At 39.8% G+C, this 26,423-nt stretch overlaps 1 protein-coding gene across 1 annotated transcript in view; it reads right to left on the bottom strand.

Moving 5' to 3' along the window:
- The window catches only part of LOC124167158 (apolipophorins-like), a 51,198-nt gene extending 25,871 nt beyond the window's left edge, over positions 1-25,327 (bottom strand). The window contains exon 1 of the mRNA XM_046544964.1: positions 25,255-25,327. Within this exon, the coding sequence (XP_046400920.1) occupies positions 25,255-25,315 (61 nt within the window). The 5' untranslated portion in view covers positions 25,316-25,327. The remainder of the gene's footprint in view (positions 1-25,254) is intronic.
- Between the last annotated feature and the right edge of the window lie 1,096 nt (positions 25,328-26,423).

The following is a 26,423-nucleotide window of genomic DNA, read 5'->3' as shown; positions in this document are numbered from 1 at the left end:
TCCATTTTTTTAGAATACTTCGAGTCACAGAAATGATAAGCATAAAATATCTTGCCCTTTTCATGTGAGCCTGATAGGTAGGGATCTTGAATTGTGTGACAATGAAAGTCAGTGAGCAATAATTGCACTCATATTCAAACGCCATAATGGATATCTTGCATTCCTTTAATACTGCACTCTAAAGGAATAAAGGAATTAAAAGCTCCATAGCGGCGGGCTGGTTTTTTTTTTGTAGTGTGCGCCGACCTTATCGCCGATGATTTCTACAGCGCGAATTGGTCACTAATAATAATAAATTGGGTTCCAAGACTTAAAAAGAAGAGAAACTATGATGAAATATTGAGCATATTCCGAGAGATCCACGATCTAATTTTCCGCAGACTTTGCGTAGACACCGCGGCGAGGACTAGTTTCCGTTGCCGGCGCACACTTCTAGAACTAACTATCCATCGAATAAGCAAATTTAGGAAGCGTGCAGCATACATACGGCCAGTGTAAGTTATAATCACTTTCACCGCATTTCCCAGACAAAAATTCCAGCCAAAATTTTGGCTAGTTTAAACTACGTGCGACGACGTCTCCTCATGTTTCCCGTCCGTATTACAGCAAAATAACCAGTAGTTGACGCACTATCTGTGTAAACCTTTCGTATTTCAATGGTATCTATAGTCTGCAGCAAAATACATCAGTTTTCAAGGTCTCATTTTCCCAAGCAGTCAAACGTCTGCTGCCGTTGTTTGATTTGACCTCAAAAGTAGATCTTCCTACACCTTTCAGGAAGGCATTTCAATGAGGAGAACGCATCAATCCCATTCCACTCGTAGTTGTCGCATTTCTCGTTATATACGCGTTTCTCGTTGAAAACTTACGCGATCCTTCAAGTAAAATTTAATCTGAACCCAGTCCCCGAACTAGGGTGGGGCAGAGGTTGCATCATGGAAGAAGAATGGTTGCATGTGCCCGGGTGGCAATTTCAGGGTCGGTAAAATTTGACAAGTTGATAAGGAAAAGTTAATGAGGAACTTGCATGGATTTTTTTAATTTCACAGGCGGACAGAAAATTAATTTCTGAATTCATAAAAAAAAACCGCATGTAAATCTGAGTTTTCCTTCGCGAGATATTCAATGATAAATATAACGAATTTTAAAGCGCGGGTAAAGGTAAAACTCCCTCAACCCCCAAGCCACTGCCGACGAAGCCTCGATGACGTCAAAGGTGCCTAAACATCACACGAAGCTATTGTTGTGATTGTTTGTAATAGTTGCCTGCTGTTGTGAGAGCTCCGTTTGTGAGACGTGTTGATTGTTTTCTATTTAAAGATAAATATCCGACAATAGTGGCTCGAAAGCCTCATATTTTGTATTATTTATAAAATTAATACCTGAGTAAGGACATTAAAATATAAAACTGGAGTAGTGAAACCAAATATTTTATAATATCTAAGTAACATCGTTGTAGCAGTCTGAGCTACGGCCGTTGGAAGGGGGATACGTTAATTGTAAGTTGATGTTATCGACGGCATATCATTCATCATAAGTATTTAATTAGAACAATTTTGATGTTTACTTATGTCTGCCATGCTATTACATACAATAACTTCATCCATTTAATCGTAGGTACAGGAGAAATCGTCGTTTAGGACTGCCTGTGCTTGTATTATGAGGTGAATTCCAGTCAATGCAACTTTTGCTCGCTGATTGGAGACATCTAGGACCATTTTTTGTGCCAAAATAGTATTATTTTCAACGTGGCATCTCCCGTTAAGCAATTGCTAATAATCACAGTGCCAGTAGTTCTAATGCACGAAGTTTGACAAGGTTGAAAAATATCGGCCAAGAGTTATCAGTGTTCCATCGTGATTGAATTGTAAAAAGTGCTATTACGCTATCGATAAATGTCTAACAGTAGTGTAAAAATTGTCAGTGGCGTGTTAACCTCAGTTGTTCACCGTAGATATGACATTTCACGATCAAGCTATCAAGATCAAAAGAGTGCGGGAAGTTTGTTATTTTATTATTTCAAGGAATAGTAGTGAGAAAAGTCACCTGTGTCCCTTGCGCGGGCTAATTTTAATCAGTGAATAAATTGTTGTTTTCTTCATAATGAGCTCTATTATTGTAAGTTGTACGTGATAAATATGAGAATGGTAGTGAATTCCAGTTTTTTATAATTGTATTTGCCATTTTCCCACTATATTTTTATGTTATATGCTAGTATATTGTCTATGGATTTACCTATATTATTGAAATAGGTTGTAGCTTGTGTGTGTGTGTGTGTGTGTGCGTTGGCAGCGGAACCGATTCGCGATCTCACATGTGGATTGTGTGCAGACTGTCTTGCGGTGAATTCATACCGTAGAACGGATAGGACTATCTTCTCCGCTAATACGGCGGTGCCAAAATCAATAGAACAGCTCGTTAGCTTACGAACGTTATCCTCCAGTATTATAAGTTTCTTTTACATCTCCATTTGCCGCCGACATATAGCAATGATTTGCCATACCAAATTCCATGAGCGTCGTGGAATCAATTTTTGGTGTCCCAAAAAAAGTTGGTGTCCCAAAAAAAGGCTGGTGTCCTAACACCCCCTGCCACACCTCTTTTAGGCGGCTTGCGGGGTATTATCTAGATGTAGATGAATTTCAAGTGTACTATTCGAACGAACGGCAACGTTATCATCCATTTTTCTGATAACTAAAACATACGAAGTGAAACGCTTGTACTTCATCATCCCGAGGTTGCATTATTAATATCCCAAGTAATAATCATAGGCACAATAGCAATAGGAAAACTTGCCCAAGAATAACAGAACAAAATAAAGTGACGATGAGCGGCTAAATACTCCCTCAAAACAAATTTTACACCATGCGCCCAGCGTATTTACCAACTCCCTACGGTTGTTTAGGCACCTATGACGTCATGTCTACCCTCGGCAACGCTCGGGTGTCTTCGCGCAGTGGTCGGCTCAGTGAATTTTTTCTCCATTTTAAAGTCAATTTTTTTATTTCTTTTGATGATGAATGGAGAAACTTAAGGTATTTCTGGGAGCTAATGTATCCATTTTACTTATTCAAAATAGTTTTTAGAGCAATCGGCGACCCATGCAAGTTCCCCATTCGTTTTTCGCATAAAATCATTTAATTATAGGTTACTAAACGGGGGGGTTAAAAAACCCCCCCGCATCCGGCTTCGCCGGCTGCCCCCACCGGACGGCTTCGCCGTCCCACCCGCGGCTCCTCGGAACGGCTTCGCCGTTCCTCGTCCGGGGTCGGCTTCGCCGCCCAGATCTTGAGGTAGCCCTCTGACGAAGACCCGCTAGTACCTCGGAACGGCTTCGCCGTTCATCGTGGAAGGCCGCCTTCGCCACCCAAGGGTTACCCGAGTCCCCCCGAGGCGTCGACCCCTGGGAACGGCATCGCCCTTCCTCGTGATGGGGCGGCTTCGCCGCCCAAGGTTTACTGTGTCCCCCCGAGCCGTCGACTCCTCGGAACGGCTTCGCCGCCCAAGGGTTATCGGCGCCCTTCCCCCGTAAGCTTCCTCGTGGTGGGGCGGTTTCGCCGCCTAAGATTTGCCCGTGTCCCCCTGAGGCGTCGACTCCTGGGAACGGCGTCGCCCTTCCACGTGATGGGGCGGCTTCGCTGCCCAAGGTTTACTGTGTCCCCCCGAGCCGTCGACTCCTCGGAACGGCTTCGCCGTTCCTCGTCTGTGGGCGGCTTAGCCGCCCAAGGGTTATCGGCGCCCTCCCCCCGTAAGCTTCCTGGTGATTGGGCGCCTTCGCCGCCCAAGGTATACCCGTGTCCCCCCGAGGCGTCGACTCCTGGGAACGGCATCGCCCTTCCGCGTGATGGGGCGGCTTCGCCGCCCAAGGTTTACTGTGTCCCCCCGAACCGTCGACTCCTCGGAACGGCTTCGCCGTTCCTCGCCTTTGGGCGGCTTCGCCGCCCAAGGGTTATCGGCGCCCTCCCCCCTCGTAAGACACCCATTTGGCTGCTCCACGTGTTGGAGCGGATTTTCCGCCCGAGGGTTCTCGGAGGTTTCCCGCGCCTCTGACTCCTTGGAATGTCTCCATCGTTCCTGGGGCGGGGGCAGCTTCGCCTCCAGGGTTTTCACTCCTCATAGAGCAATGTGTACTACCAGCTTTCCCCGATCGTTACAAAGGCTGCCGGGGGATAATGTGGCTGAATGTAGACGCATGCTAGCCGTGATTGTGGCATTTTAGCTTATGACGATGTTTTGAAGGCGGTCCGGGGAATTTCCAGGGGTTTTTATGAGTATACTGACAACGGTCGCAATCATCCAAATAAATTCCTTAGCGATGAGTCATAGGAGAAGGGAATTACTGCTAAAATATGCGAAAACACCAAAGAACATGCTATTTACAGAAAAAAAAATAATTTTTTCCTTGGTCTTCTAGGAAGCCATGTGACATTTTGAGGGGTTTTCTTGCATAAAAGGTCTTTGTCTACCTACAATAAAAATTCCAGCGATCTAGCTTTAGGGGAACAATGAATTTTCCCGTATTACTCAAATTTAGATTACCTGTTCTGTTTTCTCCACATAGCGGTGCATAGGCGCTGTAATAAGGCATAACTCATGTCAACTTCCTAGCCGTACCTTGTGGGGAAGTGGTTTAAAAAAATCTCTTTTAGGTGTCCATGTCCTGGAGTCCCTAAAATACATCTACTATGTTGTCGAGGAATCAACGTTTAAAAATTTGAAGTTTTGTAGCGTGTGTGTGAATGGGCCTGGATAATTGAACATGACGGGTAAATATAGCCGACACAATTCCCAGTTGGAATAAATAAAAACTATACAACTCGGATGAATGGTACACGAAATATAACACTTATTAGATAATTTTTATTTTTTTGGAGGGGTCACTGGGGTTTATTGGGGGATTTTATTTGCTTGTCCCGTATAACGCGGCATCGTTTACCTTGGATAAAAATTTCGGCTCTTTAGCTGTAGTGCAAGCATGGTTTTTCGAGGGTGTCACCCGTTTAAATGAAATATTCTGCGTTCTCCGGGTAGCGGCACGTAGGAACACGAGAAGGACGTCACTCACGTTAATTTGGTGTCCGTACGTGGTCGGGAAGTGGCAAATAAAAATTCCGAAAAATTAAAAATCGTGTGTTGAGGGAATGCAAACTTCACGGCGGATGTGTTGTAAGTTACCAAACGTTGTAGGAGTCGCGATTTCAATGGAAAATCGATTGTATGTAATTACTCGTAATCCGTTCCACTTATGGAAAATAAAAGGTAGCCAAAAAATGGAGTGAAAAATCTAGTATCTTGCATTTAAAGGAATTTGTCCTACGGTTATTGCAAATAGGTCAAAAAAATTCCGCAGTTCGGCCCATAAGAAAAGCATTGGAAAATTTAAAAAGTAAAAAAAAAATACTTTAAATCAAAATGTATGAAAAACAAGCACACCAAAAACTCAACCAAAAAATCTAGTATCTCATACGTTAAGGACTTATTCCTACAACTATTTAAAGTTGGTTTTAAAAAAATCCAAAGATAGGCCCATAAGAAAAGCATTGGAAATTTTAAAAGTTTAAAAAAAATACTTGAAATCAAAATATTGCAAAGAAAACGACACTTAAAAATCAATCGAAAAATCTAGTATCTCGTACGTTAAGGACTTATTCCTACAACGATTTAAAGTTGGTTTTAAAAAAATCCAAAGATAGGCCCATAAGAAAAGCATTGGAAATTTTAAAAAATTATAAAAAATACTTTTAATCAAAATATGGCAAAATATTTCACATCAAAAAATCGGCCGAAAAATCTAGTTTCCGTCAGTGAAATTTCATGTTCCCGTGACATTTGCAAGTAGGCAATGAACGGGAAAAGTTTTAGTCCCATAAGGCTCCAATGTTAATTCGGATCGATATATCTCGAAAACCGTTCGACTTTTTCCAGTTTTCGGACTTTTCCCCGCGATGAATATTTTTTCTCCACAACCCGTAAAAATTTCGTCTTCCCAGCACGTCCGGAAGTGGTCGGGAATTTGTATACGTGAATCAGTGAGTGAGTGAGTGGTACGTGAGGTATCTGTCACACATCGGGTTGTATATAATATAGATTGTATATAATATAGACTTGGCTCAGAGTCATGTGGCCACTAAGCCTTCGTCATTTTAACGACACTATTTTTTATTGTATACTTTAAAATATAAGCCACAAGTATTTCATTGAAAATATTTTTTGATAATTCTTTTTACTATGATTTGTAAAAAATTATGATGTAAGTGCGGGGGAAAAGTATACTATAACATACGTAATTTTTTATTACAACATGCATTTTCATAAAATTTGGAATATTAATTTGGAGCTTCGTAAAAATGACAAAGGTTTACTGATCCAGGGTTAACAATAATCATTAAGTTATAAATTATTAAACTGACCTTCCCCCTTCTCCCCCCCCCCCCCCCCCAACGAAATAACTCCCAGTCCCGGTCTTGTCTGTACGTCATATTTCAAGATTTAACAACACAGGGTTCCCACTCTACCTGAATAATGAAATTCACGGCTTTTTTCAGGTTTTCACGGTCTCAATTTCGCTAAATTCACCGTCCGTTTATAAGCGACCAATAAGAAAATCACTAGCCGTATATCAACAGAAAATTAACGTACGCGACAAACGGCCGTGAATGTTAACGCCGCAATGAAAAGTGATATCTCTTATAACGTGATCTATCGTTTGCAACATTCAGACCCGACAAAAGGACCAGCCCAACCGCGCTCTTGCCTGGACGCCGAATACCCTTCGGGCCTTCTTCCGTCCGGACACTCGAGGTCCTTTTTTAATTCCTCGACGAGAGATTGTTTTTTTGCGCACGTTGTTATTACTGCACAGTAACCGAATTTCCCCCACCCCAATATTTCTTATTTAACGGAAAATATTTCATTTAAATTGTTTATAGAATATAATAAATGGATTCTTTCTTATTTAACGGAACAGATTCTATGAAAATTGTTTGTAAAACATAATAAATCGAAAAACAATTTCATACACCGTATTAGCACGAATCTAAGACGAGCACGATTCTAAGACTACCCTCCTTTTTTGGAACTCCACTAGGTGAAAATTTTTCTTTCCTAATAACGATACGATTATAAAATGAATGCGGAAAAACGATCAATGCTTTATTTTTTTGCTAGGTTGCCTATGTCCCAGGAAACGCAGGATTTTGGCGAGTAATTAAGATATTCATTAAAGGTTTCAAACAATTATTTAGATAATAACAGGAATAGTAGTACTTTATCAAGACGCATAGGTCATATTGTTGATTCGACCCATATCTCTTTCAAAATTCTGAAGGAAAACGCCACCTCACTAAAAAAATGTTTGCTCTCCACTCGGCATTTACACTGCTATTATGGATTTCAGTCAGCTGTAAAAATTCTTATCCATCAAACACCATTTCCAGTACACGTATTCACGAGAGCAATGTGCATATTATGCCTAAAAAACCGCATTCGCCGGCGCAGTGACTGGTTGTGAGATGGATCACGAAGGCCAAAAATAGTCTATTACTTGAATTGTTCCTGTCTAATGAATATATTTTTAATATAATTGAGGTAGTGTGTAAAGAGTGAACAATGTTGCGTTAATCGTCAGCGGCACGCCCACCTGGATCTTCGCCTTCACATCTCTACTTGTTTCCTCCAGGTAGCTCACTCTACCCCCACACCTTCCGTCATGTGCTAGCGGACAACCCAAGGCGCTCTGCAATATTCACGCGCATCTAGCCCGGATTCTTTTCGTCATGTTCAATTATTTTCAGTCCATCTCTTAAAGTTCTCAATAGTTTCTTTGGAGGCGCCATGGTCCGAAGACGGATAAAATAAAACTAGAGAAAATGAAACCTGACTTTAAACCCACATGGAAAACACTCGGTGGTTCGAAGTCCAGCCACCCTAGAAAGAAGGGAACCACTCGTACGAGGTGAAATTCGGAAATGATGCTATCGCGTACGGGGATACGCAGAGCATACTGCAGAAGATGAAGCGTGACCATATGACTGCGCCATGTAATTTTTTACCCTAAAGATACCCATTCTTTTCTAATTAGCGTAGTGCCAGATGAGCAGATGAATTCGGATTGTTAGTAGGGAGAAACAAAAATCCTGAGAAGATATCCCTTCGTCAGTAACTCTGACAAGTGAGACTTATAGTATAGCTCGTAAATTGATAACTGATAACAACCTGACATCATGTTTTCGGAACAAAATGCCGAATTAACTGCCGAGAAGCTCAGCTACAAGGATATCGCGTTTCGCCAAAAATCACCATCGTATTTTTCCATCTATTTCCTTGCTTAAAATACGACGTGTTTGGTCTGGTTTTTTTTAACGTGCAAATTACTAACATTTCAATCTAATAAAAGCAATAGCAATTGCTGAATATCATTGTTAGATACCTTTTGGGCTAATAGGTGACTCATGCAGCAGTTGACCTCCAGGAACTGGGAACTTTGAAGGAGTTAGGCTGAAAAAGGTCAGTGGGTGAGAAGAGGGGGGAGCGCGAAACACGTTTCTATTGTTCTTGTGTAACTCGATATTTTTTTCGAAGCTAAGGTCTTCGTAATAAGATCCCTGCGCGAGCTGGGACCTTTTTTATTTTGAAGAAGAGGAAAGCGTCAGAAGGGGGAGGCGAATGCTGAATGGAGGGGGATAAAGGTTCTTGGGAAATGCGCTAATGTTACTTTCCCACGGCACTGAGCTTCTCCCAATGGTAGTTCCATCTCTTGGGGAGGATTCCAACTACGTGCTTGTCGTTATTAGCCATAAATGACACATTGTATTTATTTCGTCTCATTTTCGTCAAACGATGGATGCGGGAAAATTCTGCGTCGGAACCGCGATCTTCAAACGATCAATGCGAGAAACGATACTTCGGGGAACGTTAGCTGCGGGAAAAAATTACATTGTCTATAAGGAACTTTATTTGGCACCAGAAATGGCGAACGGTCAATGCGGGAACGATAGATCGAGGAATACTGAGAAACCAAAACTGAATCGATCTCTCTAATCAGAGGAAAATCATGTTCCCTTCTTACCGTTGCTCTGGGAACAATGGAACGACTTTGTAACAGTTTATATCGCGACAGAATTGAGGCTTTAACGACACAAACAAACAGCATTACCTTAGATAGCACAAAGCGGAGGAACTGGATCACCACCGACAGTAAATAACTCCACACAAACTTTCCGGTTGCGACGTAAAACTGGCAAGTCCCAGATCGACGCATGCGAAAATCGTGTAATGCTGTGTTGCCATAAGCGAAGACCTCTCGTTTTCAGGGGCTTAAAGGCCGCAACGCGCGGGAATTAGTAAGGTCGCGCCGAAAGCTCGCTGTCACCCGGGTTCAAATGCAGGGAGCGTAATGTATACAGCGCATGGCAGGTTATCAAGGCTAGCGGTCTTCCTGTCACAGGATTGAGGCTATTGAATAAACGTTCAAATTTTTCGACACAAAGGCCACCTAGATTAGTTTCGAAAGTGGTCGCTGCAGCCAGTGGGAAGGCTAATTGGATGTAAGGGGGACTAAGCAGTGACCGAGGGAGGGGAAACCAAGGCAGTCGAGGAAAGTAAACAAGCTGATGAGAAGTGGTGTCATATTTCAGGAGGGGGAGAGAAAAGGCTTGCGCTGGGGAAAGATGCTTTTTTTTCTTCAGGCAACATTCGTTCCTACGCTTTTCTGACACATGCGATGATGCTCGCGACAATGAATAGAGGTGCCCTCACCACGAACGCAGTTGAAAATTTCTGGGAGGGTATTATTATCAAGATTGAGATATTTTAAAGGTTTTAGGACGAAATTCACGGCTTTTACCAGGTTTTTTCACGGTAGACGAAATTCACGGCTAATTCACGGTTTTAAGGTTTTCACGGTTGAGTGGGAACCCTGCAACATTATTTCCTCAGATGTATACATTTTAAATGCGAAATACATACCAGCTTTTTAGCATGATAAGAGAGTGACAAGGCTCGCACCCATCCCCAATCCTTTACATATTTATAAAAAGCTTAACATATTTTACTTTCAACCGAAATCCAATGCGAAAGATTGATTTCCACGATTTCCACATTCATATTTTATAGGTGATGCAATAGGGTGGTTTCCTATTATTTTTTTATTGCCTAAATCGAAAGATTATTACTCCTGGAGTACGTATTTCACGCATTTAGATTTTTAATTGACGATATCTATTATTCGCGATTAAATGAAAAGTGAAAATTTTCAAGCGCGCGAAAACGCGACGGCTAAGTATGAATGCCGGGAAATCTCTCCGCGTGACGTATTCCTCGTTCCCGCTGCCGCCCCGTGAGGTGACCTTGAGGGAGGCTTAAGCGCTGATACGACGCAGGCTGCTAGCGGGTAGATGAGTACCCTGCTAGCTGGTAGCGCTAGGCTAAAATAAGGATTATTAACACCTTATCAAACGAGGAAAACTTTCCGACCTTAGCCCGTTTTAATAAGTGATTATTAAGACATGTTTCCCAGAGCTCTGCGCCTAATGCATGCATTGGTAATCTCAGACGATGTATAACTCCCATCTACTCGTAGAGAAACTAGGTCCCTGTGACGTCACGTGGAGTGGCATCGCGTGGGCGCCAATCTGGCCTTTTTCAAATGAGGATAAAAATGGACCATTGCCATTCGTCTAAACCTGTATTTCTAAAACGAAATAATTTGTATATTATGAATACACTAATGGTGGGTTACAGGGGCGGATCCAGGATTTTTTTCTGGGAGGGGCACAAGCAAGGCCGTATCCAGGATTTTTTTTCTGGGTGGGGCACAACGATACCTCGTAATACAAAACGAACGCAATCATAAAGGGACCGTATTAAAAATCTTACATATTTTTGAGGGTCTGGGGGGGGCACGTGCCCCCGTGCCCCCCCCCCCCTGGATCCGCCTATGGTGGGTTACGAATCGCAATCAATACCTTTCGTTTTCTATGATGAAAGAAACTATCCTATTAGAAGCAGTTAAACCGAACGGGGCGTTACCGCTAACAACGGAAATAGCATATAACTTAATAAGTATAACTTATAGCTAGTGTACAAACCTAGGTTTGTACACTAGCTATAAGTTATATTTCGCTAAAAAAAATTATCTGAAAATCAAAGAAACGAATTGTGGTTACCCGTAACGCAATATCCTAATATCATCCACTCACAATTATCAGAATCTAAATCCGCATCCATGAAAGAAGGATGTAGACGTAGAACCCACGACTGACCGGTCTTATTTCTCATTAATTCCAATTTTAAATGAGTAATCCTCCTCAAACATTTGACCGTATTGTGGTTGAACTCGAGCTGTCCACCGGGTGAAAGTCTCCATTGATGCCGACGTTTCGAAAACAGAGTCGGATTTTATGAAAATATGAAAAATTTACTTTAGTATGTTAGGGTGAAATTTTTATACTATACATGTGCACATTCTCTACGAATAATTATGAAATACCATGAAATTCTAAAGGTGACAGCGTAAGTTATAAAGAAAAACAAATGAATCATAAAATCAGACCAATTAGATTAGAGTGATTCTCTATATATTCAATAATTTGAAGTATTTGGGTAAAATTTCTATAACATTCAATAAAATATCAGGACTTAAATCTCAAACACTTTGGTGGATTCAATACGCCGTAAAGTAAAAATAATCACACCATATACTCCACCTTTAATGGAAAAGAGGCAGACGACGGAATCGAATGTGAATTAGACACCCTATTCAAACCATTGACGTAACATAAAAGCCATGCACGTCAAACTTTAACGACGACCGATAAGAAGCCATAAAGTAGAAAAAACTCAATTCCAAATTTTGTAAGACTTTCGGTCTTGTAAATAGCATGCGCTAGAATTTTTAACTTTATCGTGTAACAAAATGCGACAGTTTATAATCCGATATACGATTATAGATGGTAGCTTGAATACAATGAAAACTACAAGTTTTTAGTTGAAAAACCATAAATTGTCACCTTTGGAAAGGGCTTACAACGGGGAATTTCTGCGACCAACTTGGGGGAATTTCGCAAAAGAAAAGATAACAATTTACTTCAATTTCATCACGCTAATTCATCTCCTTAGATACAACCTTCGTTGACCCTGGATCCACCCTCATGTGACCCTGGTCAGTCTCTCCCGTCCTTTAGCGCGCACTAAACCACTTATCTATTTGCCGAGTTGCCATTCAGTTTTGAACTTAACCTCTCTTTCTCTTCCCATGATACCACTTATCATCCTCGGTCTACAATCGAGCATCAAGATCAATGTCAAGCTCTACGGAGCGAATGTCAACGGCTGGGATACGCGGCATTTGACACTCAAATCTCGTCCAGAGACACGAGGAACTTGCATGGATCGTAGATTGCTCAAAAAACTATTTTGAATAAGTCAAATGGATACATTAGCTCGCAAAAATACATTCAGTTTCTCCATTCAACATCAAAAGAAATAAAAAAACTGCATTTAAAATCGAGAAAATTTTCTCTGAGCCGACCACTACGCGAAGACACCCATGCGTTGCCGAGGCCAGGCGTGACGTCATAGGTGCCTAAACAACCGTAGGGAGTTGGGAAATACGCTGAGCGCATGGTGTAAAATTTGTTTTGAGGGAGTATTTAGCAGCTCATCGTTACTTTATTTTGTTATGTTATTCTTGGGCAAGTTTTCCTATTGCTATTGTGCCTAGATTATTACTTGGGATATTAATAATGCGGCATCGGGATGATGAAGTACAAGCGTTTCACTTCGTATGTTTTAGTTATCAGAAAAATGGATGATAAAGTTGCTACTCGTTCGAATAGTACACCTGAAATACATCTACATAATACCCCGCAAGTCGCCTAAAAGGCGTGTGGCATGGGGTGTTAGGACACCAGCCTTTTTTTTAGGACACCTAAAATTGATGCCACGACCCTCACGGAATTTGTTAAGACAAATTATTGCTATACGTCGGCGGCAAATCGAGATGTAAAAGAAACTTGTAATACTGGAGGATAACGATCGTAAGCTGTGCTGTTGACATTAGAGTAAGCTGTGCTGTTGAATTTGGCAACGCCGAATTAGCGGAGAAGGTAGTCCTATCCGCCCTACGATACGAATTCACAGCAAAACAGTCTGCACACAATCCACATGTGAGATCGCGAATCGGTTCCGCTGCCAACACACACACAAGCTACAACCTTTTTCAATAATATAGGTAAATCCACAAACAATATACTATAGCCAGGGTTGGGCACGAATCACCTAATATTGATTCGAGTCGCGAATCACGAATCATGGAAGAAATTAGATTCGACGCACGAATCACGATTCACGCCTGGAAATTTGATTCAAATCTCGAATCATGAATCATGTGATTTTTCCTTAAAATATGATTCGTGCGGTTCACGAATCACGAATCATATTTTAAGGAAAATCATTGTGCCATTTCAGATTGACAATAACACTAAGTAATGGTCACATTATGAACATTGGTCCCATAATTGGGAACCTATACCAATTTTTTCGCCTGTTAATTAAAACTTGTGCAGATGCAGTATGAATCAACGGGATATCATAAATTACCAGAATTTCTGTACATCAACATCCTGCAAGCCAAAATAAAGGTGTGTGGTAGGGGGTGAATTCTCACCAAACATGCACTACATATCATGCATGAAAAAGAGTTGGCAATAATGTACTAGTCTAAACCGCACTATTAAAAAAATAAATCTAGCAAAGTAAGAATGCAAAAATATGCCGTTAGTTGGGTTACCTTCACGTCCTTAAACCAACATGGAGCTACCTATGATATACATTGATTCACTCGTATTGGACATATTAACCTCTATTAATATCCCTAATTGTAAGAGGAAAAAAGGAATTTAGAATCATAGGTTGGCGATCAATTCATCTATTTTTTTTATTATTAAAAAAAATTACAAACGTTGCTATCAAGGCATTCAGCATACTGCCTCGGGATATGAAATTAAAAACTTCAAATAATTTTAAAAACATGGCCTGGAAATGGTTGTTTCCATTCTCTTCATAGAAACCATTAATTTAAAAAATAATGGACAGAAGATGACAACAATGCCCCCCGGATTGAACAGCTATACAGGGTGTCCCATTTTAAGTTCCCACCCCGAATATCTCGAAATCTAAGCAAAATGAGAAAAAATGTTTCAGACAAAAGTTATAGGGTTTAGAAGGGGACATACGATGGTGACTTTGAAAATGACCTTGAAGTCGATTTTCAAGGTCAAAGAGGGGGTAACTTCCATTTCTTAAATAGAAACCCATATTTTTTATTGCAGGATCGTATTCTACGGAAAAAAAATACAAATTTCTTGTTGGAAACTTTTTATTGAAAAATGTATTTTTCCAGAGTTTTCTCACAAATTTCGCTCATCTTCGCGCAAATCTGGCCCACACCGAACTGGTTCATTGGGTTCAATTTCATGAGCAGGGGGCTACGGGAGGAACCTTCGCGGATCGCGCCGCTCCCGAAACAGAGAAAAACACGGTAGTTTCACAGCAACCTAGTATCGGGTATTAGTTTTTGTGGTAAAATAATAGTCTAGATGTTCTCGTGGTCGCAATTTTCTTTGGTGAAATATTTGTTCAGGTGTTACCTTCGTCGTTTCGAACTACTATCGTCACAAAAAAGGTAGAAGCTGAACTTTAAGCATGAGTATAAAATCGTATCGAAGCTCGATAGGGTCTCGTCATATTTCTGTTTACTAATTGTTTATTCAACTACAACAATGAATCATGGAACATTGTTTAAACGTAAACATTTGGCTTCTACGGTCGAAAGAGTGAATTGGAACACGCGAAAAACAATGAAAACAGCGAAACGGTCGTCTCCTTCATCTCGTCACGGGAAAAATATTTGATTGGTGATTTTCGTTGTAATTTTTATAGACAGAGCAACACATCACGTATTTAACTGCGATATTCATTTTCATCTCCACACCTCGGAAATTGAAATCTACCTTTCGGCCATTTTTTAAATAAAGGAATGAGTAACATTTAATTTTAACAAGCTGTTCGTAATGCGATGATGTTGCTCTGTCTATAAAAATTACAACGAAAATCACCAATCAAATATTTTTCCCGTGACGAGATGAAGGAGACGACCGTTTCGCTGTTTTCATTGTTTTTCGCGTGTTCCAATTCACTCTTTCGACCGTAGAAGCCAAATGTTTACGTTTAAACAATGTTCCATGATTCATTGTTGTAGTTGAATAAACAATTAGTAAACAGAAATATGACGAGACCCTATCGAGCTTCGATACGATTTTATACTCATGCTTAAAGTTCAGCTTCTACCTTTTTTGTGACGATAGTAGTTCGAAACGACGAAGGTAACACCTGAACAAATATTTCACCAAAGAAAATTGCGACCACGAGAACATCTAGACTATTATTTTACCACAAAAACTAATACCCGATACTAGGTTGCTGTGAAACTACCGTGTTTTTCTCTGTTTCGGGAGCGGCGCGATCCGCGAAGGTTCCTCCCGTAGCCCCCTGCTCATGAAATTGAACCCAATGAACCAGTTCGGTGTGGGCCAGATTTGCGCGAAGATGAGCGAAATTTGTGAGAAAACTCTGGAAAAATACATTTTTCAATAAAAAGTTTCCAACAAGAAATTTGTATTTTTTTTCCGTAGAATACGATCCTGCAATAAAAAATATGGGTTTCTATTTAAGAAATGGAAGTTACCCCCTCTTTGACCTTGAAAATCGACTTCAAGGTCATTTTCAAAGTCACCATCGTATGTCCCCTTCTAAACCCTATAACTTTTGTCTGAAACATTTTTTCTCATTTTGCTTAGATTTCGAGATATTCGGGGTGGGAACTTAAAATGGGACACCCTGTATAAGCGCAGAAGGGAAGGCCTGCAGTTCATTTCTGCTCAGAGGACGATGGAAGAGTGTTACATTAAGTAACGAGTACATTACGAAAAACATTAGCCACGAATTTTCTCACTCGGTTGGAAACCCAAGAAAAAACAATATCATATAAAAAAACTTATTAGAGACAGCAATATGGTTGATTGCCTTTCAGAAATATTAACTTCTCAAACACCTTGTCGGACATTTTTGATCTTTCTGGTTTCAAAATAAAGTTTTACCAATGAAAATAGTCTCTCCACTGGACCAGAAGAACATATTGGGGTATTGTATTTAATAAAAAGTTTACGAATATTAGGGTAGCCCTGAGTAAAACATTTGAAGGTTTTATCTGAATCAGCCATAAAAGAAGCAAACTCTAACTGACTTCGAGATGTCTTGCTTTTACTTGGTGAGGCTAAAACATAAAAATCTGAGTCCTCTTCACTATTACTGTGGATAGATGGTGTGCCATTATTCTTGACTTCTTCCAAACAATTTAGGCACAGGTTAGTAATTCGCTTACTATCAATATCACTCACATTATTTGGCAACCAAAGCATTTTGAACTGAGGGTGGAATGCTGCTGCCAGTATTGCATCATTCACTTCTGGAGATAGATTATAATATTTGCCAAAACGAGTGTTCAGAGCGGTCAACAACTCAGGAATTAAATATAAGGTATAGAGCAGTGGCTTCTCCAGCTGATCCGCAAGTTTCTTGCGTATTGAAAATAATGTGGGTAGAAGTTGTCCATAGAAACAGCTGTTCCCACTTTGAAGCACATCAATGGCTTGTGCAATTGGTCGCAAGCAAGCAATGAATTCTTCCATATAGTCAAATTCTGTATCAGAGAATAATTGCTTCATGTCCAGTTTCCGTAACACATCATTCATTTTTGGCCTCAATTTTACAATTTGAGAAACTGCATCAAACAGTGAATTCCACCGAGTAGGGCAAGGGTATACGAGACAACAATCAAGAATTTCAGTAATAATTTCTGAAGATTTAGGCCTACGTGATGCATTCCAGATATAACTACACTTTGCCATTACAGATTTGTGCAAGCGATTAACCAAAGATGGAGAGTTCTTGAGAATTTTTGTTAAATCTGTTGTTGCAATTAAGGATAATGTATGAGAAAAACACCGCAAATGTTTGGGTAAAAACCTGTCTTCTTCTAGATCTTCACATGCCATATTTATTGAGCCAAAATTCAGATCAATGCAAAGCTCTTCAATGTCACTATCGTCTTCATGCATGGGCAAATCTGTAAACAATACGAAAACTGATTCAGCAAAGACATTGAATTTTTATGCATAAATTGTACTGTAAGAAATTCGTCAATAATAGTATAATATTATTGTCTTAAGTTATTACCATCGCTGTCTATATTTATTATTTCACTGCAGCCAAACTCTTTGAATGCCTTTACGAAGTTAGACCCATTATCCGTAATCATTGTGGCAACTTTCTCATTGTTTAACCCAAAACTGATGAAAATATTGTGTAGAGTGTCTGCTATATTCTTGTAATCATGTGTACCTTTAAATCGAACACATGATAAAACAGCACTTTCACGAGTCAATGTTTCATCATTTATCTGGAAACATAAATCAGTTAGCATATTTGATCAATGAATAAATAACGCTAAGGCCACAAAAGGCTTTATATAATATTATTTTACAATTTACCCAATGAGCTGTGACACCAAGGAAGCTTCTATGTTTCGTGGACCAAATATCTGCAGTAGAAGTCATAAATTGAATTTCTGTAAATTTGCTTGCCAAATTTTGGTTTACATTTTCAAACATGAGGTTTAATTTTCGACCCATTGTTCTCCTTGACATGATCTGAACCGAAGGATCAATATCTATCAAAGGATAAAATACATCAGCACATAAAGTAAAAAGAGAGTGTATTAGAAAAAAGTTGATGTAGGACGTCATTAGAAATGTGAGAAATACCATCACAGAGTTCATCGTATTATCAATAAATTCCCTTAACCACTTGCTGGCCTGAGAAAACTTACGTTGAAACATTCGCATAAAATTTTCATCTTCCACAGTGCGGACAGGCTTCATGCTATGAATAATGTAGTGCATTATATCTTTGTTCAGCATTTCATTATTGATTTTCACTCTCATGCATTTGGAAGAAACAAAGTTAGTAATTTTCTTCTGCTGAATTTCACCAGTCCGTTTGGCATTCTTCTGTGATTTATATTTGTTATAACTTTGTAATGCGTTGTGAACCAACTAAAAAGCAATGATGATGCATTATTTTAATAAATTTGGAATCAATCATACTGTTGTCAATAAAAAGTTGACCATTTTTTCGTACTTTAAGATGCCGAGTAAAATTTGAAGTGCTGCCTACCACTCCTTTAACCACTTTGTTTACAGGCAAGCAAAGCTGACATTGGGCAGAAATATATTTCTCAGATTGACTTACAATTTGGAAAAATTTACCATCAAAAATTAAATTCGATGGGGCACGGTAATTGGTACCACCTTCAGCAACGTTATCACTAAGACCATGATTTACCTCACCTGAAATGACACGAATTCTATTATAAAAATCACTTTGTAGTGTTTACGAATTTGAATTAGTGAAATGATTAATAAAAGTAGAGTAAGAATTATAGGTAAGCATAAACTGCAATAATAACTTACTGGTACTGGCCATTTCTCCAGACTGCCTTCTTGACATTTTCTTTGACTTGTGTCTTGCTATTTTCAAATTTCATTTCTATCTTGTCATCTTGTTCAAAACAATTGAAAGTCACATTTGAACGAATTTACAGTGCAAAATATATTTTTGAATTATCCGAGTGGCTGCACTTCTGACTTGTACGTATACAGCAGTGAAATTAATTCGTGATTCGTCAGTGAATCGTGAGCTGCATCACAAATATTCGACTCACGAATCACCTCAACTAGTAATAAAAGAGTCGACTCACGGTTCACGAATCACGAAAAAAAATGATCCGAATCACGAATCACAAATCACAGTTTGTGATTCGCGAATCATGATTCGTGATTCATGAAGACGAATCATGCCCATCCCTGACTATAGCATATACCATAAAAATATAGTGGGAAATAGGCAAATACTCTTCTCAAAAACTGGAAGTCACTGTCACATTCTTATATTCTTCACGTACAACTTACAATAACAGAACTCGTTATGATGAAACAACTATTTATTCACTGATTTAAACCCTTAAATTAGCCCACACAAGTGACACAGGTGACTTTTCTCACTACTATTCGTTGAAATAATGGAATAACAAACTTCACACACAGTTTTTATTTCAATAGCGTGATAGTGAAATGTCATATCTACGGTGAACAACGGAGATTAGCATGCCACTTACAATTTTTACACTACTGTTAGACATTTATCGATAGCGTAATGGCACTTTTTACAATAGGAGGGAACACTCAAAATTAGAAATTGGATTTTTTATTTTAAACCAAAAAGATATAAATTAAAAACACACACGCCAAATTTCAGAGCTCAAATTCGATTTTTAACCGAGATAAGTAGCTTTAAAAGTCCGCTAGGAGCTTAGGCCACGCCCACGACGCGGAACGTATTTCTATTGGCTGACGCCATGTGACGTTTGAACCTCATGAATGCCGCGGGAGTAACTCTTGAAGAAGCCGTAAACATACTGGGTTCGTGGAAATAGTGGCCAAAATTTTATCATCATGGTAAAAAAAACGTTAATTTTGGTCTGGGTGATTCTCGAAATGTACTGACATTATCAACCGAGGCTCGATGAACAATTTTTTTGTCTTAAAACGAATCATTTCATTGAAATGAAACTTCTTAAGATGAAATTTTTACAGTTTTGATAGAGACAGTAATCACGGCAATTATGGTGGATGCTTTAATTTGTGGACATACCATCGTAAAATCGTTAACTTATTTATGGTTTTTAGTTTCCGGATTAAATTATGAAATAAATTTCAAAATGTGCTATAGTTATAGGTAGCTATTTTCTTTCCCTCTAAAGTGCGAAAGTTTGGGGTTCTCTCCGTTTCTTTTAGGATTAGCATTCAAATTTCGCTGGAACAGCATTTTTAAAGTAGATGCCTCGCTTTGGTCGACTGCGCTCCTGATGATTTTTTGGTGTGGTTTTCTTTGCAATATTTTGATTTAAAGTATTTTTTTTAACTTTTTCAAATTTTCAATGCTTTTCTTATGGGATCATTTTGGGAATTTTTTTGACCAATTTGCAATAATCGTAGGACCAATACCATTTAATGCAAGATACTAGAACTTTTCATATCCATACGTTCGACGAATTTCGAGTAATTAGCGATTATGTATTTCCATTGAAATTGCGACTCCTACAACGTTTGGTAACTTACAACACATCCGCCGTGAAGTTTGCATTCCCTCAACACACGATTTTAAATTTTTCGGAATTTTTTTTGCCACTCCCTGACGACGTACGTACACCAAATTAACGTGAACGACGTCTATCTCGTGCCCCTACGTGCCGCTACCAGGAGAACGCAGAATATTTAATTTTAACGGGTGACACCGTCGAAAAACCATGCTTGCACTACAGCTACAGAGCCGAAATTTTTATCGAAGGTAAACGATGCCGCGTTATACGGAAAAAGCACATAAAATCCCCCGAAAACCCCCTGTGACCCCCCCAAAAAATAAAAATTACCTAATAAGTCGTATATTTCGTGTACCATTCATCCCAGTTGTATCGTTTTTATTGATTCCGAATGGGAATTGTGTCGGCTATATTTACCCGTTATGTTCAATTAGTCATGCCCATTTACACACCCACAATAAAACTTCAAATTTTTAAATGTATATTTCTTAACGAAATAGTAGGGGTATTTTGATAGTCCTGGCGCATGGACACCTAAATGCGATTTTTTAAAACCACTTCCTCATAAGGTGCGGCCACAAAATTCGCGTGAGTAATGCCTTATTACAGCGCCTATGCACCGCTATGTGGAGAACACAGAATTTGTAATCTTTATGTGAGTCATAGGGGAAAATTCATTGTACCCCTAAAGCTAGAGAGCTGGAATTTTTATTGTAGATTGGCAAACAAATATTATGCAGGAAAACCCCTCGAAATTTCACGTGGCTCCCTAGAAGACCAGAGAAAAAATTATTTCTCTCCGTAAATAGCATGTTTCTTTGTTGTTTTCGCATATTTTAGCAGTAATTCCGTTCTCCTATGACTCATCGCTAAGGAATTCCTTAGGATGATTGTGACCGTAGTCAGTATACTCACAAAAACCCCTGGAAACCCCCAGGACCGCCTTAAAAACATCGTCATAAGCTAAAATGCCCCAATCACGGCTAGCATGCGTCTACATTCTGCAACATTATCCCCCGGCAGCCTTCGTAAACGATAGGGGATAGCCGGTAGTACGCATTGCTTGTGAGGAGTGAAAACCCTGGCGGCGAAGCTCCCCCCGCTCCAGGAACGACGGACGCACTCCGAGGAGTCAGAGGCGCGGAAAAACTCCGAGAACCCTCGGGCGGCGAATCCGCCCCAACACGTGGAGCAGCCGAACGGGTGTCTTACGAGGGGGAGGGCGACGGTAACCCCTGGGCGGCGAAGCCGCCCACAGGCGAGGAACGGGGCAGCCGTTCCGAGGAGTCGACGGCTCGGGGGGACACCGGTAAACCTTGGGCGGCGAAGCCGCCCCGTCACGAGGAAGGGCGATGCCGTTCCCAGGAGTCGACGCCTCGGGGGGACTCGGGTAACCCTTGGGCGGCCAAGCCGCCCTTACACCATGAACGGCGAAGCCGTTCCGAGGAACTAACGGGTCTCTGTCGGAGGGCTGCCTCAATATCTGGGCGGCGAAGCCGACCCCCGACGAGGAACGGCGAAGCCGTTCCGAGGAGTCGCGGGTGGGACGGCGAAGCCGTTCGGTGGGAGCAGCCGGCGAAGCCGGATGCGGGGAGGGTTTTAGGGGGCGTGGCCCCCTAACGAGGGCGCGCAGCGCGGCGAGTATATGTATATGCACTCAAACGGATAAATTATTTTATACTGCAAATTTATCATTCCGCTTCTATTTATGCAGGATGTAATGATTATTTCGTATGCATTTCCTGCATACTTGAGCTGGTTTTCACCCTTACTTTTTAAAATACTTATTTTTTGAGTAATTTTATGTTTCCGAGGCGGCCAAGTTGCCATCGATTTGAGCTGTGCTAGTAAAGGTTGAGGGATCGGGACAGCCTTTCATAATTTTTTCAGCTTTTTCTCTCGTTTTCTTTCTTATTTGCAGGTTTTTTGTACTCGTAATTTCGCTGGCATTGAAGCTAAGGCAAATTTTTTTTAATTAAGAAAAAATGGTGGATAAAATAATGACGTCGGCATTAACGTACAGTTTGAAGTCTAGCGAGAGGAGTCACACCTTAAATTGTATAATTTGACCCTTATTCTTTTTCGATTGATGATAGTCCAAACTATTTGCTAGCATTCATTCAGTACGTATTTTCCTTTGGTTTCTGTGTTTTGCTGTAAGATTATAAAAGTTAAAAAAGAAAGAAAAGTTAATATTTATACTATTTGTGCTTCTATTTACACACCTGGCGGCACCGTGACTCAAATGTGCTTATTTCTTCTTGTTGTGAGTAATACTACATCGTAGTATTTCCTGGAGTACAAATTTGTGATAATAATGTATTACTTTGTACTATTTGACACATTACCAGGTTAGCGACGAAGACCCTTTCCGTTACAGTAGTTGACTTTTAATGCGCAAGATAGAAACAAAGAGTGAAAACCGGAGCAAATATATAGTAAATGCACACGAAACAATCATTAAATTCAACTTAAATTGAAACATAATGATTTATTTGCAATTAAATTGTAAAATTTCCCGTTGAGCGCGTATTTATTTTAGCACATACGAACTTTTGCGATGTGTGGCCAAAGACAACATAAGGAGTAATGGAAACTAAATCCCATTGAGAAGCAGAAGAGACTTACATTAAAATGGCCCTCAAAAATTCTATAATAGCCCATCTCTGAAGGAATATGCTGTCTCGGTGCAGCGTGGTACCATCACTTTCCTCGGTCTGGGTCGTTTGGCACAATAAAAAAATACTTTTCTTGTGTTTAACGAGAGGTAGTTTCACACTAGGCACACAACAGTACACGTAAGGTTTCCTCCCACTCATTTAAAATTCTGTTTCATATACCAATTATTTATACTCGAAATAACGCCTACGATAATGCACTCCTTATGCAAGCAATGCAGATATCATGAGGTTCACACGTCATCAACATGGCGTCACCCGAGAAATACGTTTTTGGCGCGGAATTCAAGTTGAAACTTCAAACTCTTCTAGGGGCGAAATTATTCAGCGCTCAGTGGTAAAATTTGGCGAGAGGCTTTCTTACAACCATTGCTTTATAAATCAAGGATAATATTTGGTAGTGTAATCCCTTCTATTCAATCACGATGGAACACTGATAACTCTTGCCCGATATTTTTCAACCTTGTCAAACTTTGTGCATTACAACCACTGGCACTGTGATTATTAGCAGTAGCATAACGGGAGATGTCACGTTGAAAATAACACTATTTTGGCACAAAAATGTTCCTAGATGTCTCCAATCAGCGAGCAAAAGTTGCATTGACTGGAATCCACCCCATAATACAAGCACAGACAGTCCTAAACGACGAATTCTCCGGTATCTACGAATAAACGGATGAAGTTATTGTATATAAAAGCTAAGCAGACATTAGTAAACATCAAAATCGTTCTAATTACATACTTAAATGAATGATATGCCGTCGATAACATCAACTTACAATTAACGTATCCCCCTTCCAATGGCCGTGGCTCAGACTCCTACAACGATGTTATTTAGGTATTATAAAATTTTTGGTTTAACTGCTCCTGTTATATATTTTATGCCATTACTCAGATACTAATATTATAAGTAATGCAAAATATGAGGGCTTCCAAGCCTCTATCGTCGGATATTTATCTTTAAATATAAAATAATCAACACGTCTACCAAACGAAGCTCTCACAACTGCTGGCAACTATTACAAACAATCACAACAATAGCTTCGCGTGATGTTTAGGCACCTTTGACGTCATCGAGGCTTCGTCGGCAGTGGCTTGGGGGGTGAGGGAGTTTTTCCCGCGCTTTAAAATTCTTTATATTTATCATTACATATCTCGCGAAGGAAAACTCAGATATACATGCGGTTTTCTTTGTTGTATTCAGAAAATAATTTTCTGTCCGAATTTACAGGGAGCATAAAATAAACCGAAGTCGACATTTTCTTGGAGCTGAACTATGAAAAATTTACCTCAATACTTCCACATACGCAAATCTTTACACTCGAGATGTACGCAAGAGCTGAAAAAGATCTCCTATATTAAATCTGAAAATTTCGAGTGGATAACGTAAGTTGTAAAGGAGTGATTCGTCGGGAAAAAAGATTAAATACGACCGATTGAGAGAAAGTTATGTGTCATCTCGAAATACTGCGACACACGTGAATCAAGGTAGGTAGAAGCAGAAATTCGAAAAAAAAAGTTTTGTTGCGATCACAACCTATAGCATAGGGACAAAAATAATAGGCAAAAACTAGATTTTCAGTCGTGTACATAGATTCTATCTCCATAGAATTTTCACTTCCTTTTCCTAGGGCCAAAACACTTACTTTGAAAATTCAACAAAGATCCAGAGGCTTTCATTTTAATAAACTTCACGAAATTTATCCCACGTGATCGTAATCATTATTCAAAGATCGCAAACTGTCACAGTTATTATATAATTCAAAAGTTACAATTCAACTACGCGTCCAGAGGTCATCCGAACGAAGATAGGGATTTGATAGTCATCTCTCCCTTAATAACACTCCCTAATACTGTACTAATAGGAAATAGATAACTTATCACTGGACTATAACGTTGCGGCCCAAACTTTTGGTCCAGACTTCGATTTAATATATTATTCAAGCGTTCAACCGGATCGGGTAGGTTTGAATACGGCATTTAGCGAATCACCCCAGTATGTCCACCCTCCCACATTCACCATCCCTCCCTAGTTCACAAAAACTGAAATAAAAACTTTTATTCAACTAATAACACAATAAAATTAATGGAAAACACTGAAGAGCAACCACAGCATCTGCGCTTACACTTCAATACTTGGAGCACGCTAATTGATCTTCCAACAACAACTCGGTCCACAGAAACATAATTTAATTCACTGTTTCACGCACAATTATTTCACCGAGAATGGAGTTATACTGGGAGAGTCCTGACCATGGTCCTGACAGAGGGGAAAACACAGTCAATCCTCCCACTTACCTGTTGCTGCGTCTTTCAGCGCCGTCAGCGCCACGAGCGCTAAAACGATCCACTTCGCCATGCTTCAAGGCGGCATGACCGCTACCTAGGCGGTAACCGACGTTTATATAGCGGACGATGGCGCTGGGGTAGCACCCATTGGAAGAGGGCAGGAAGGAGCCTCGTGCGGAGAGACTACCCCCACCCTTGAATCGATGTCTCTCCTCCCTTCTCGGAAGGTCCACCATATTCGACCGGCGAAAGGAGGCACGATTTTGATAAGTAATTTCCATGTGAGACTGAACACATCCAAAGGTAGAAATAGGAAACGTAAGGAATTTTTCGCAATATTTTTGACGCAATCGCAAATACACTCCGATGCACAACAACAAATACGTCATGATTGAAATGTCCTTATAATCGATAAAGCTAGAAATGATTCAATAGCGAAGATTATGGAACTGAAAAAAATATCTAGTCGAAGAGGTAAAAAGAAAGTAACTACTCTGGTTTAGCCAATGCATGGAATCGCATGGCCCAAGCAAATATTGGATAACAGACATCCAGTAAAACTAAAAAGAGGAAGGCCAAGAGTGAGCTGGAAACAAGGAATGCAGAGAGCAAGAGGAAAGAGGGTTGTAATGACAGAAAGTAATGAAAGCTGAGTGTAGAAAACGACGATTATAACTTGCTGTACATATATATATATAAATCCTTTTAGCCTTGGTCTAATAGGCAAGGGAATATTTAGAAGTTCATGCCTTTTAAATAATTAAATTGCAATTGAGAAAAAATACCCATTCTGTAACTCAGGGGAATTTGTAATTGTAAGTTCGTATGATATACAATATCATGTATTTTCTCCTCTCTCATTTCCACTAGATATTTAATAAAAACTAAGGACGAATGAGATATTTAATTAAAACTATGGACGTAACACTTAACATGTTTTAATCATGCTGGGAAGAAGCAACACTACCATCATAATCTTTTGATATTTTTAAGGTAAAAAATAGAACAAGAACATAGGCATGTTTCCATTTCATTGAAATTAGAGAAGACTAATATTGAGTATTTTTGCATATCACGAGTGCGAAAGACTTCTTCAGAGTGGCACTTAAAACCAAATCATTGACTTGTGAAATTGAGTAGAATATTTATGCATAATTAAAAAGTTCTGTAAACAATGC

Source organism: Ischnura elegans, chromosome 10 (assembly GCF_921293095.1).
Source record: "Ischnura elegans chromosome 10, ioIscEleg1.1, whole genome shotgun sequence".
NCBI classification, from domain to species: domain Eukaryota; kingdom Metazoa; phylum Arthropoda; class Insecta; order Odonata; family Coenagrionidae; genus Ischnura; species Ischnura elegans.
Note: the sequence above shows the minus strand (reverse complement) of the source record. Positions and strands in the feature narration are given on the sequence as shown.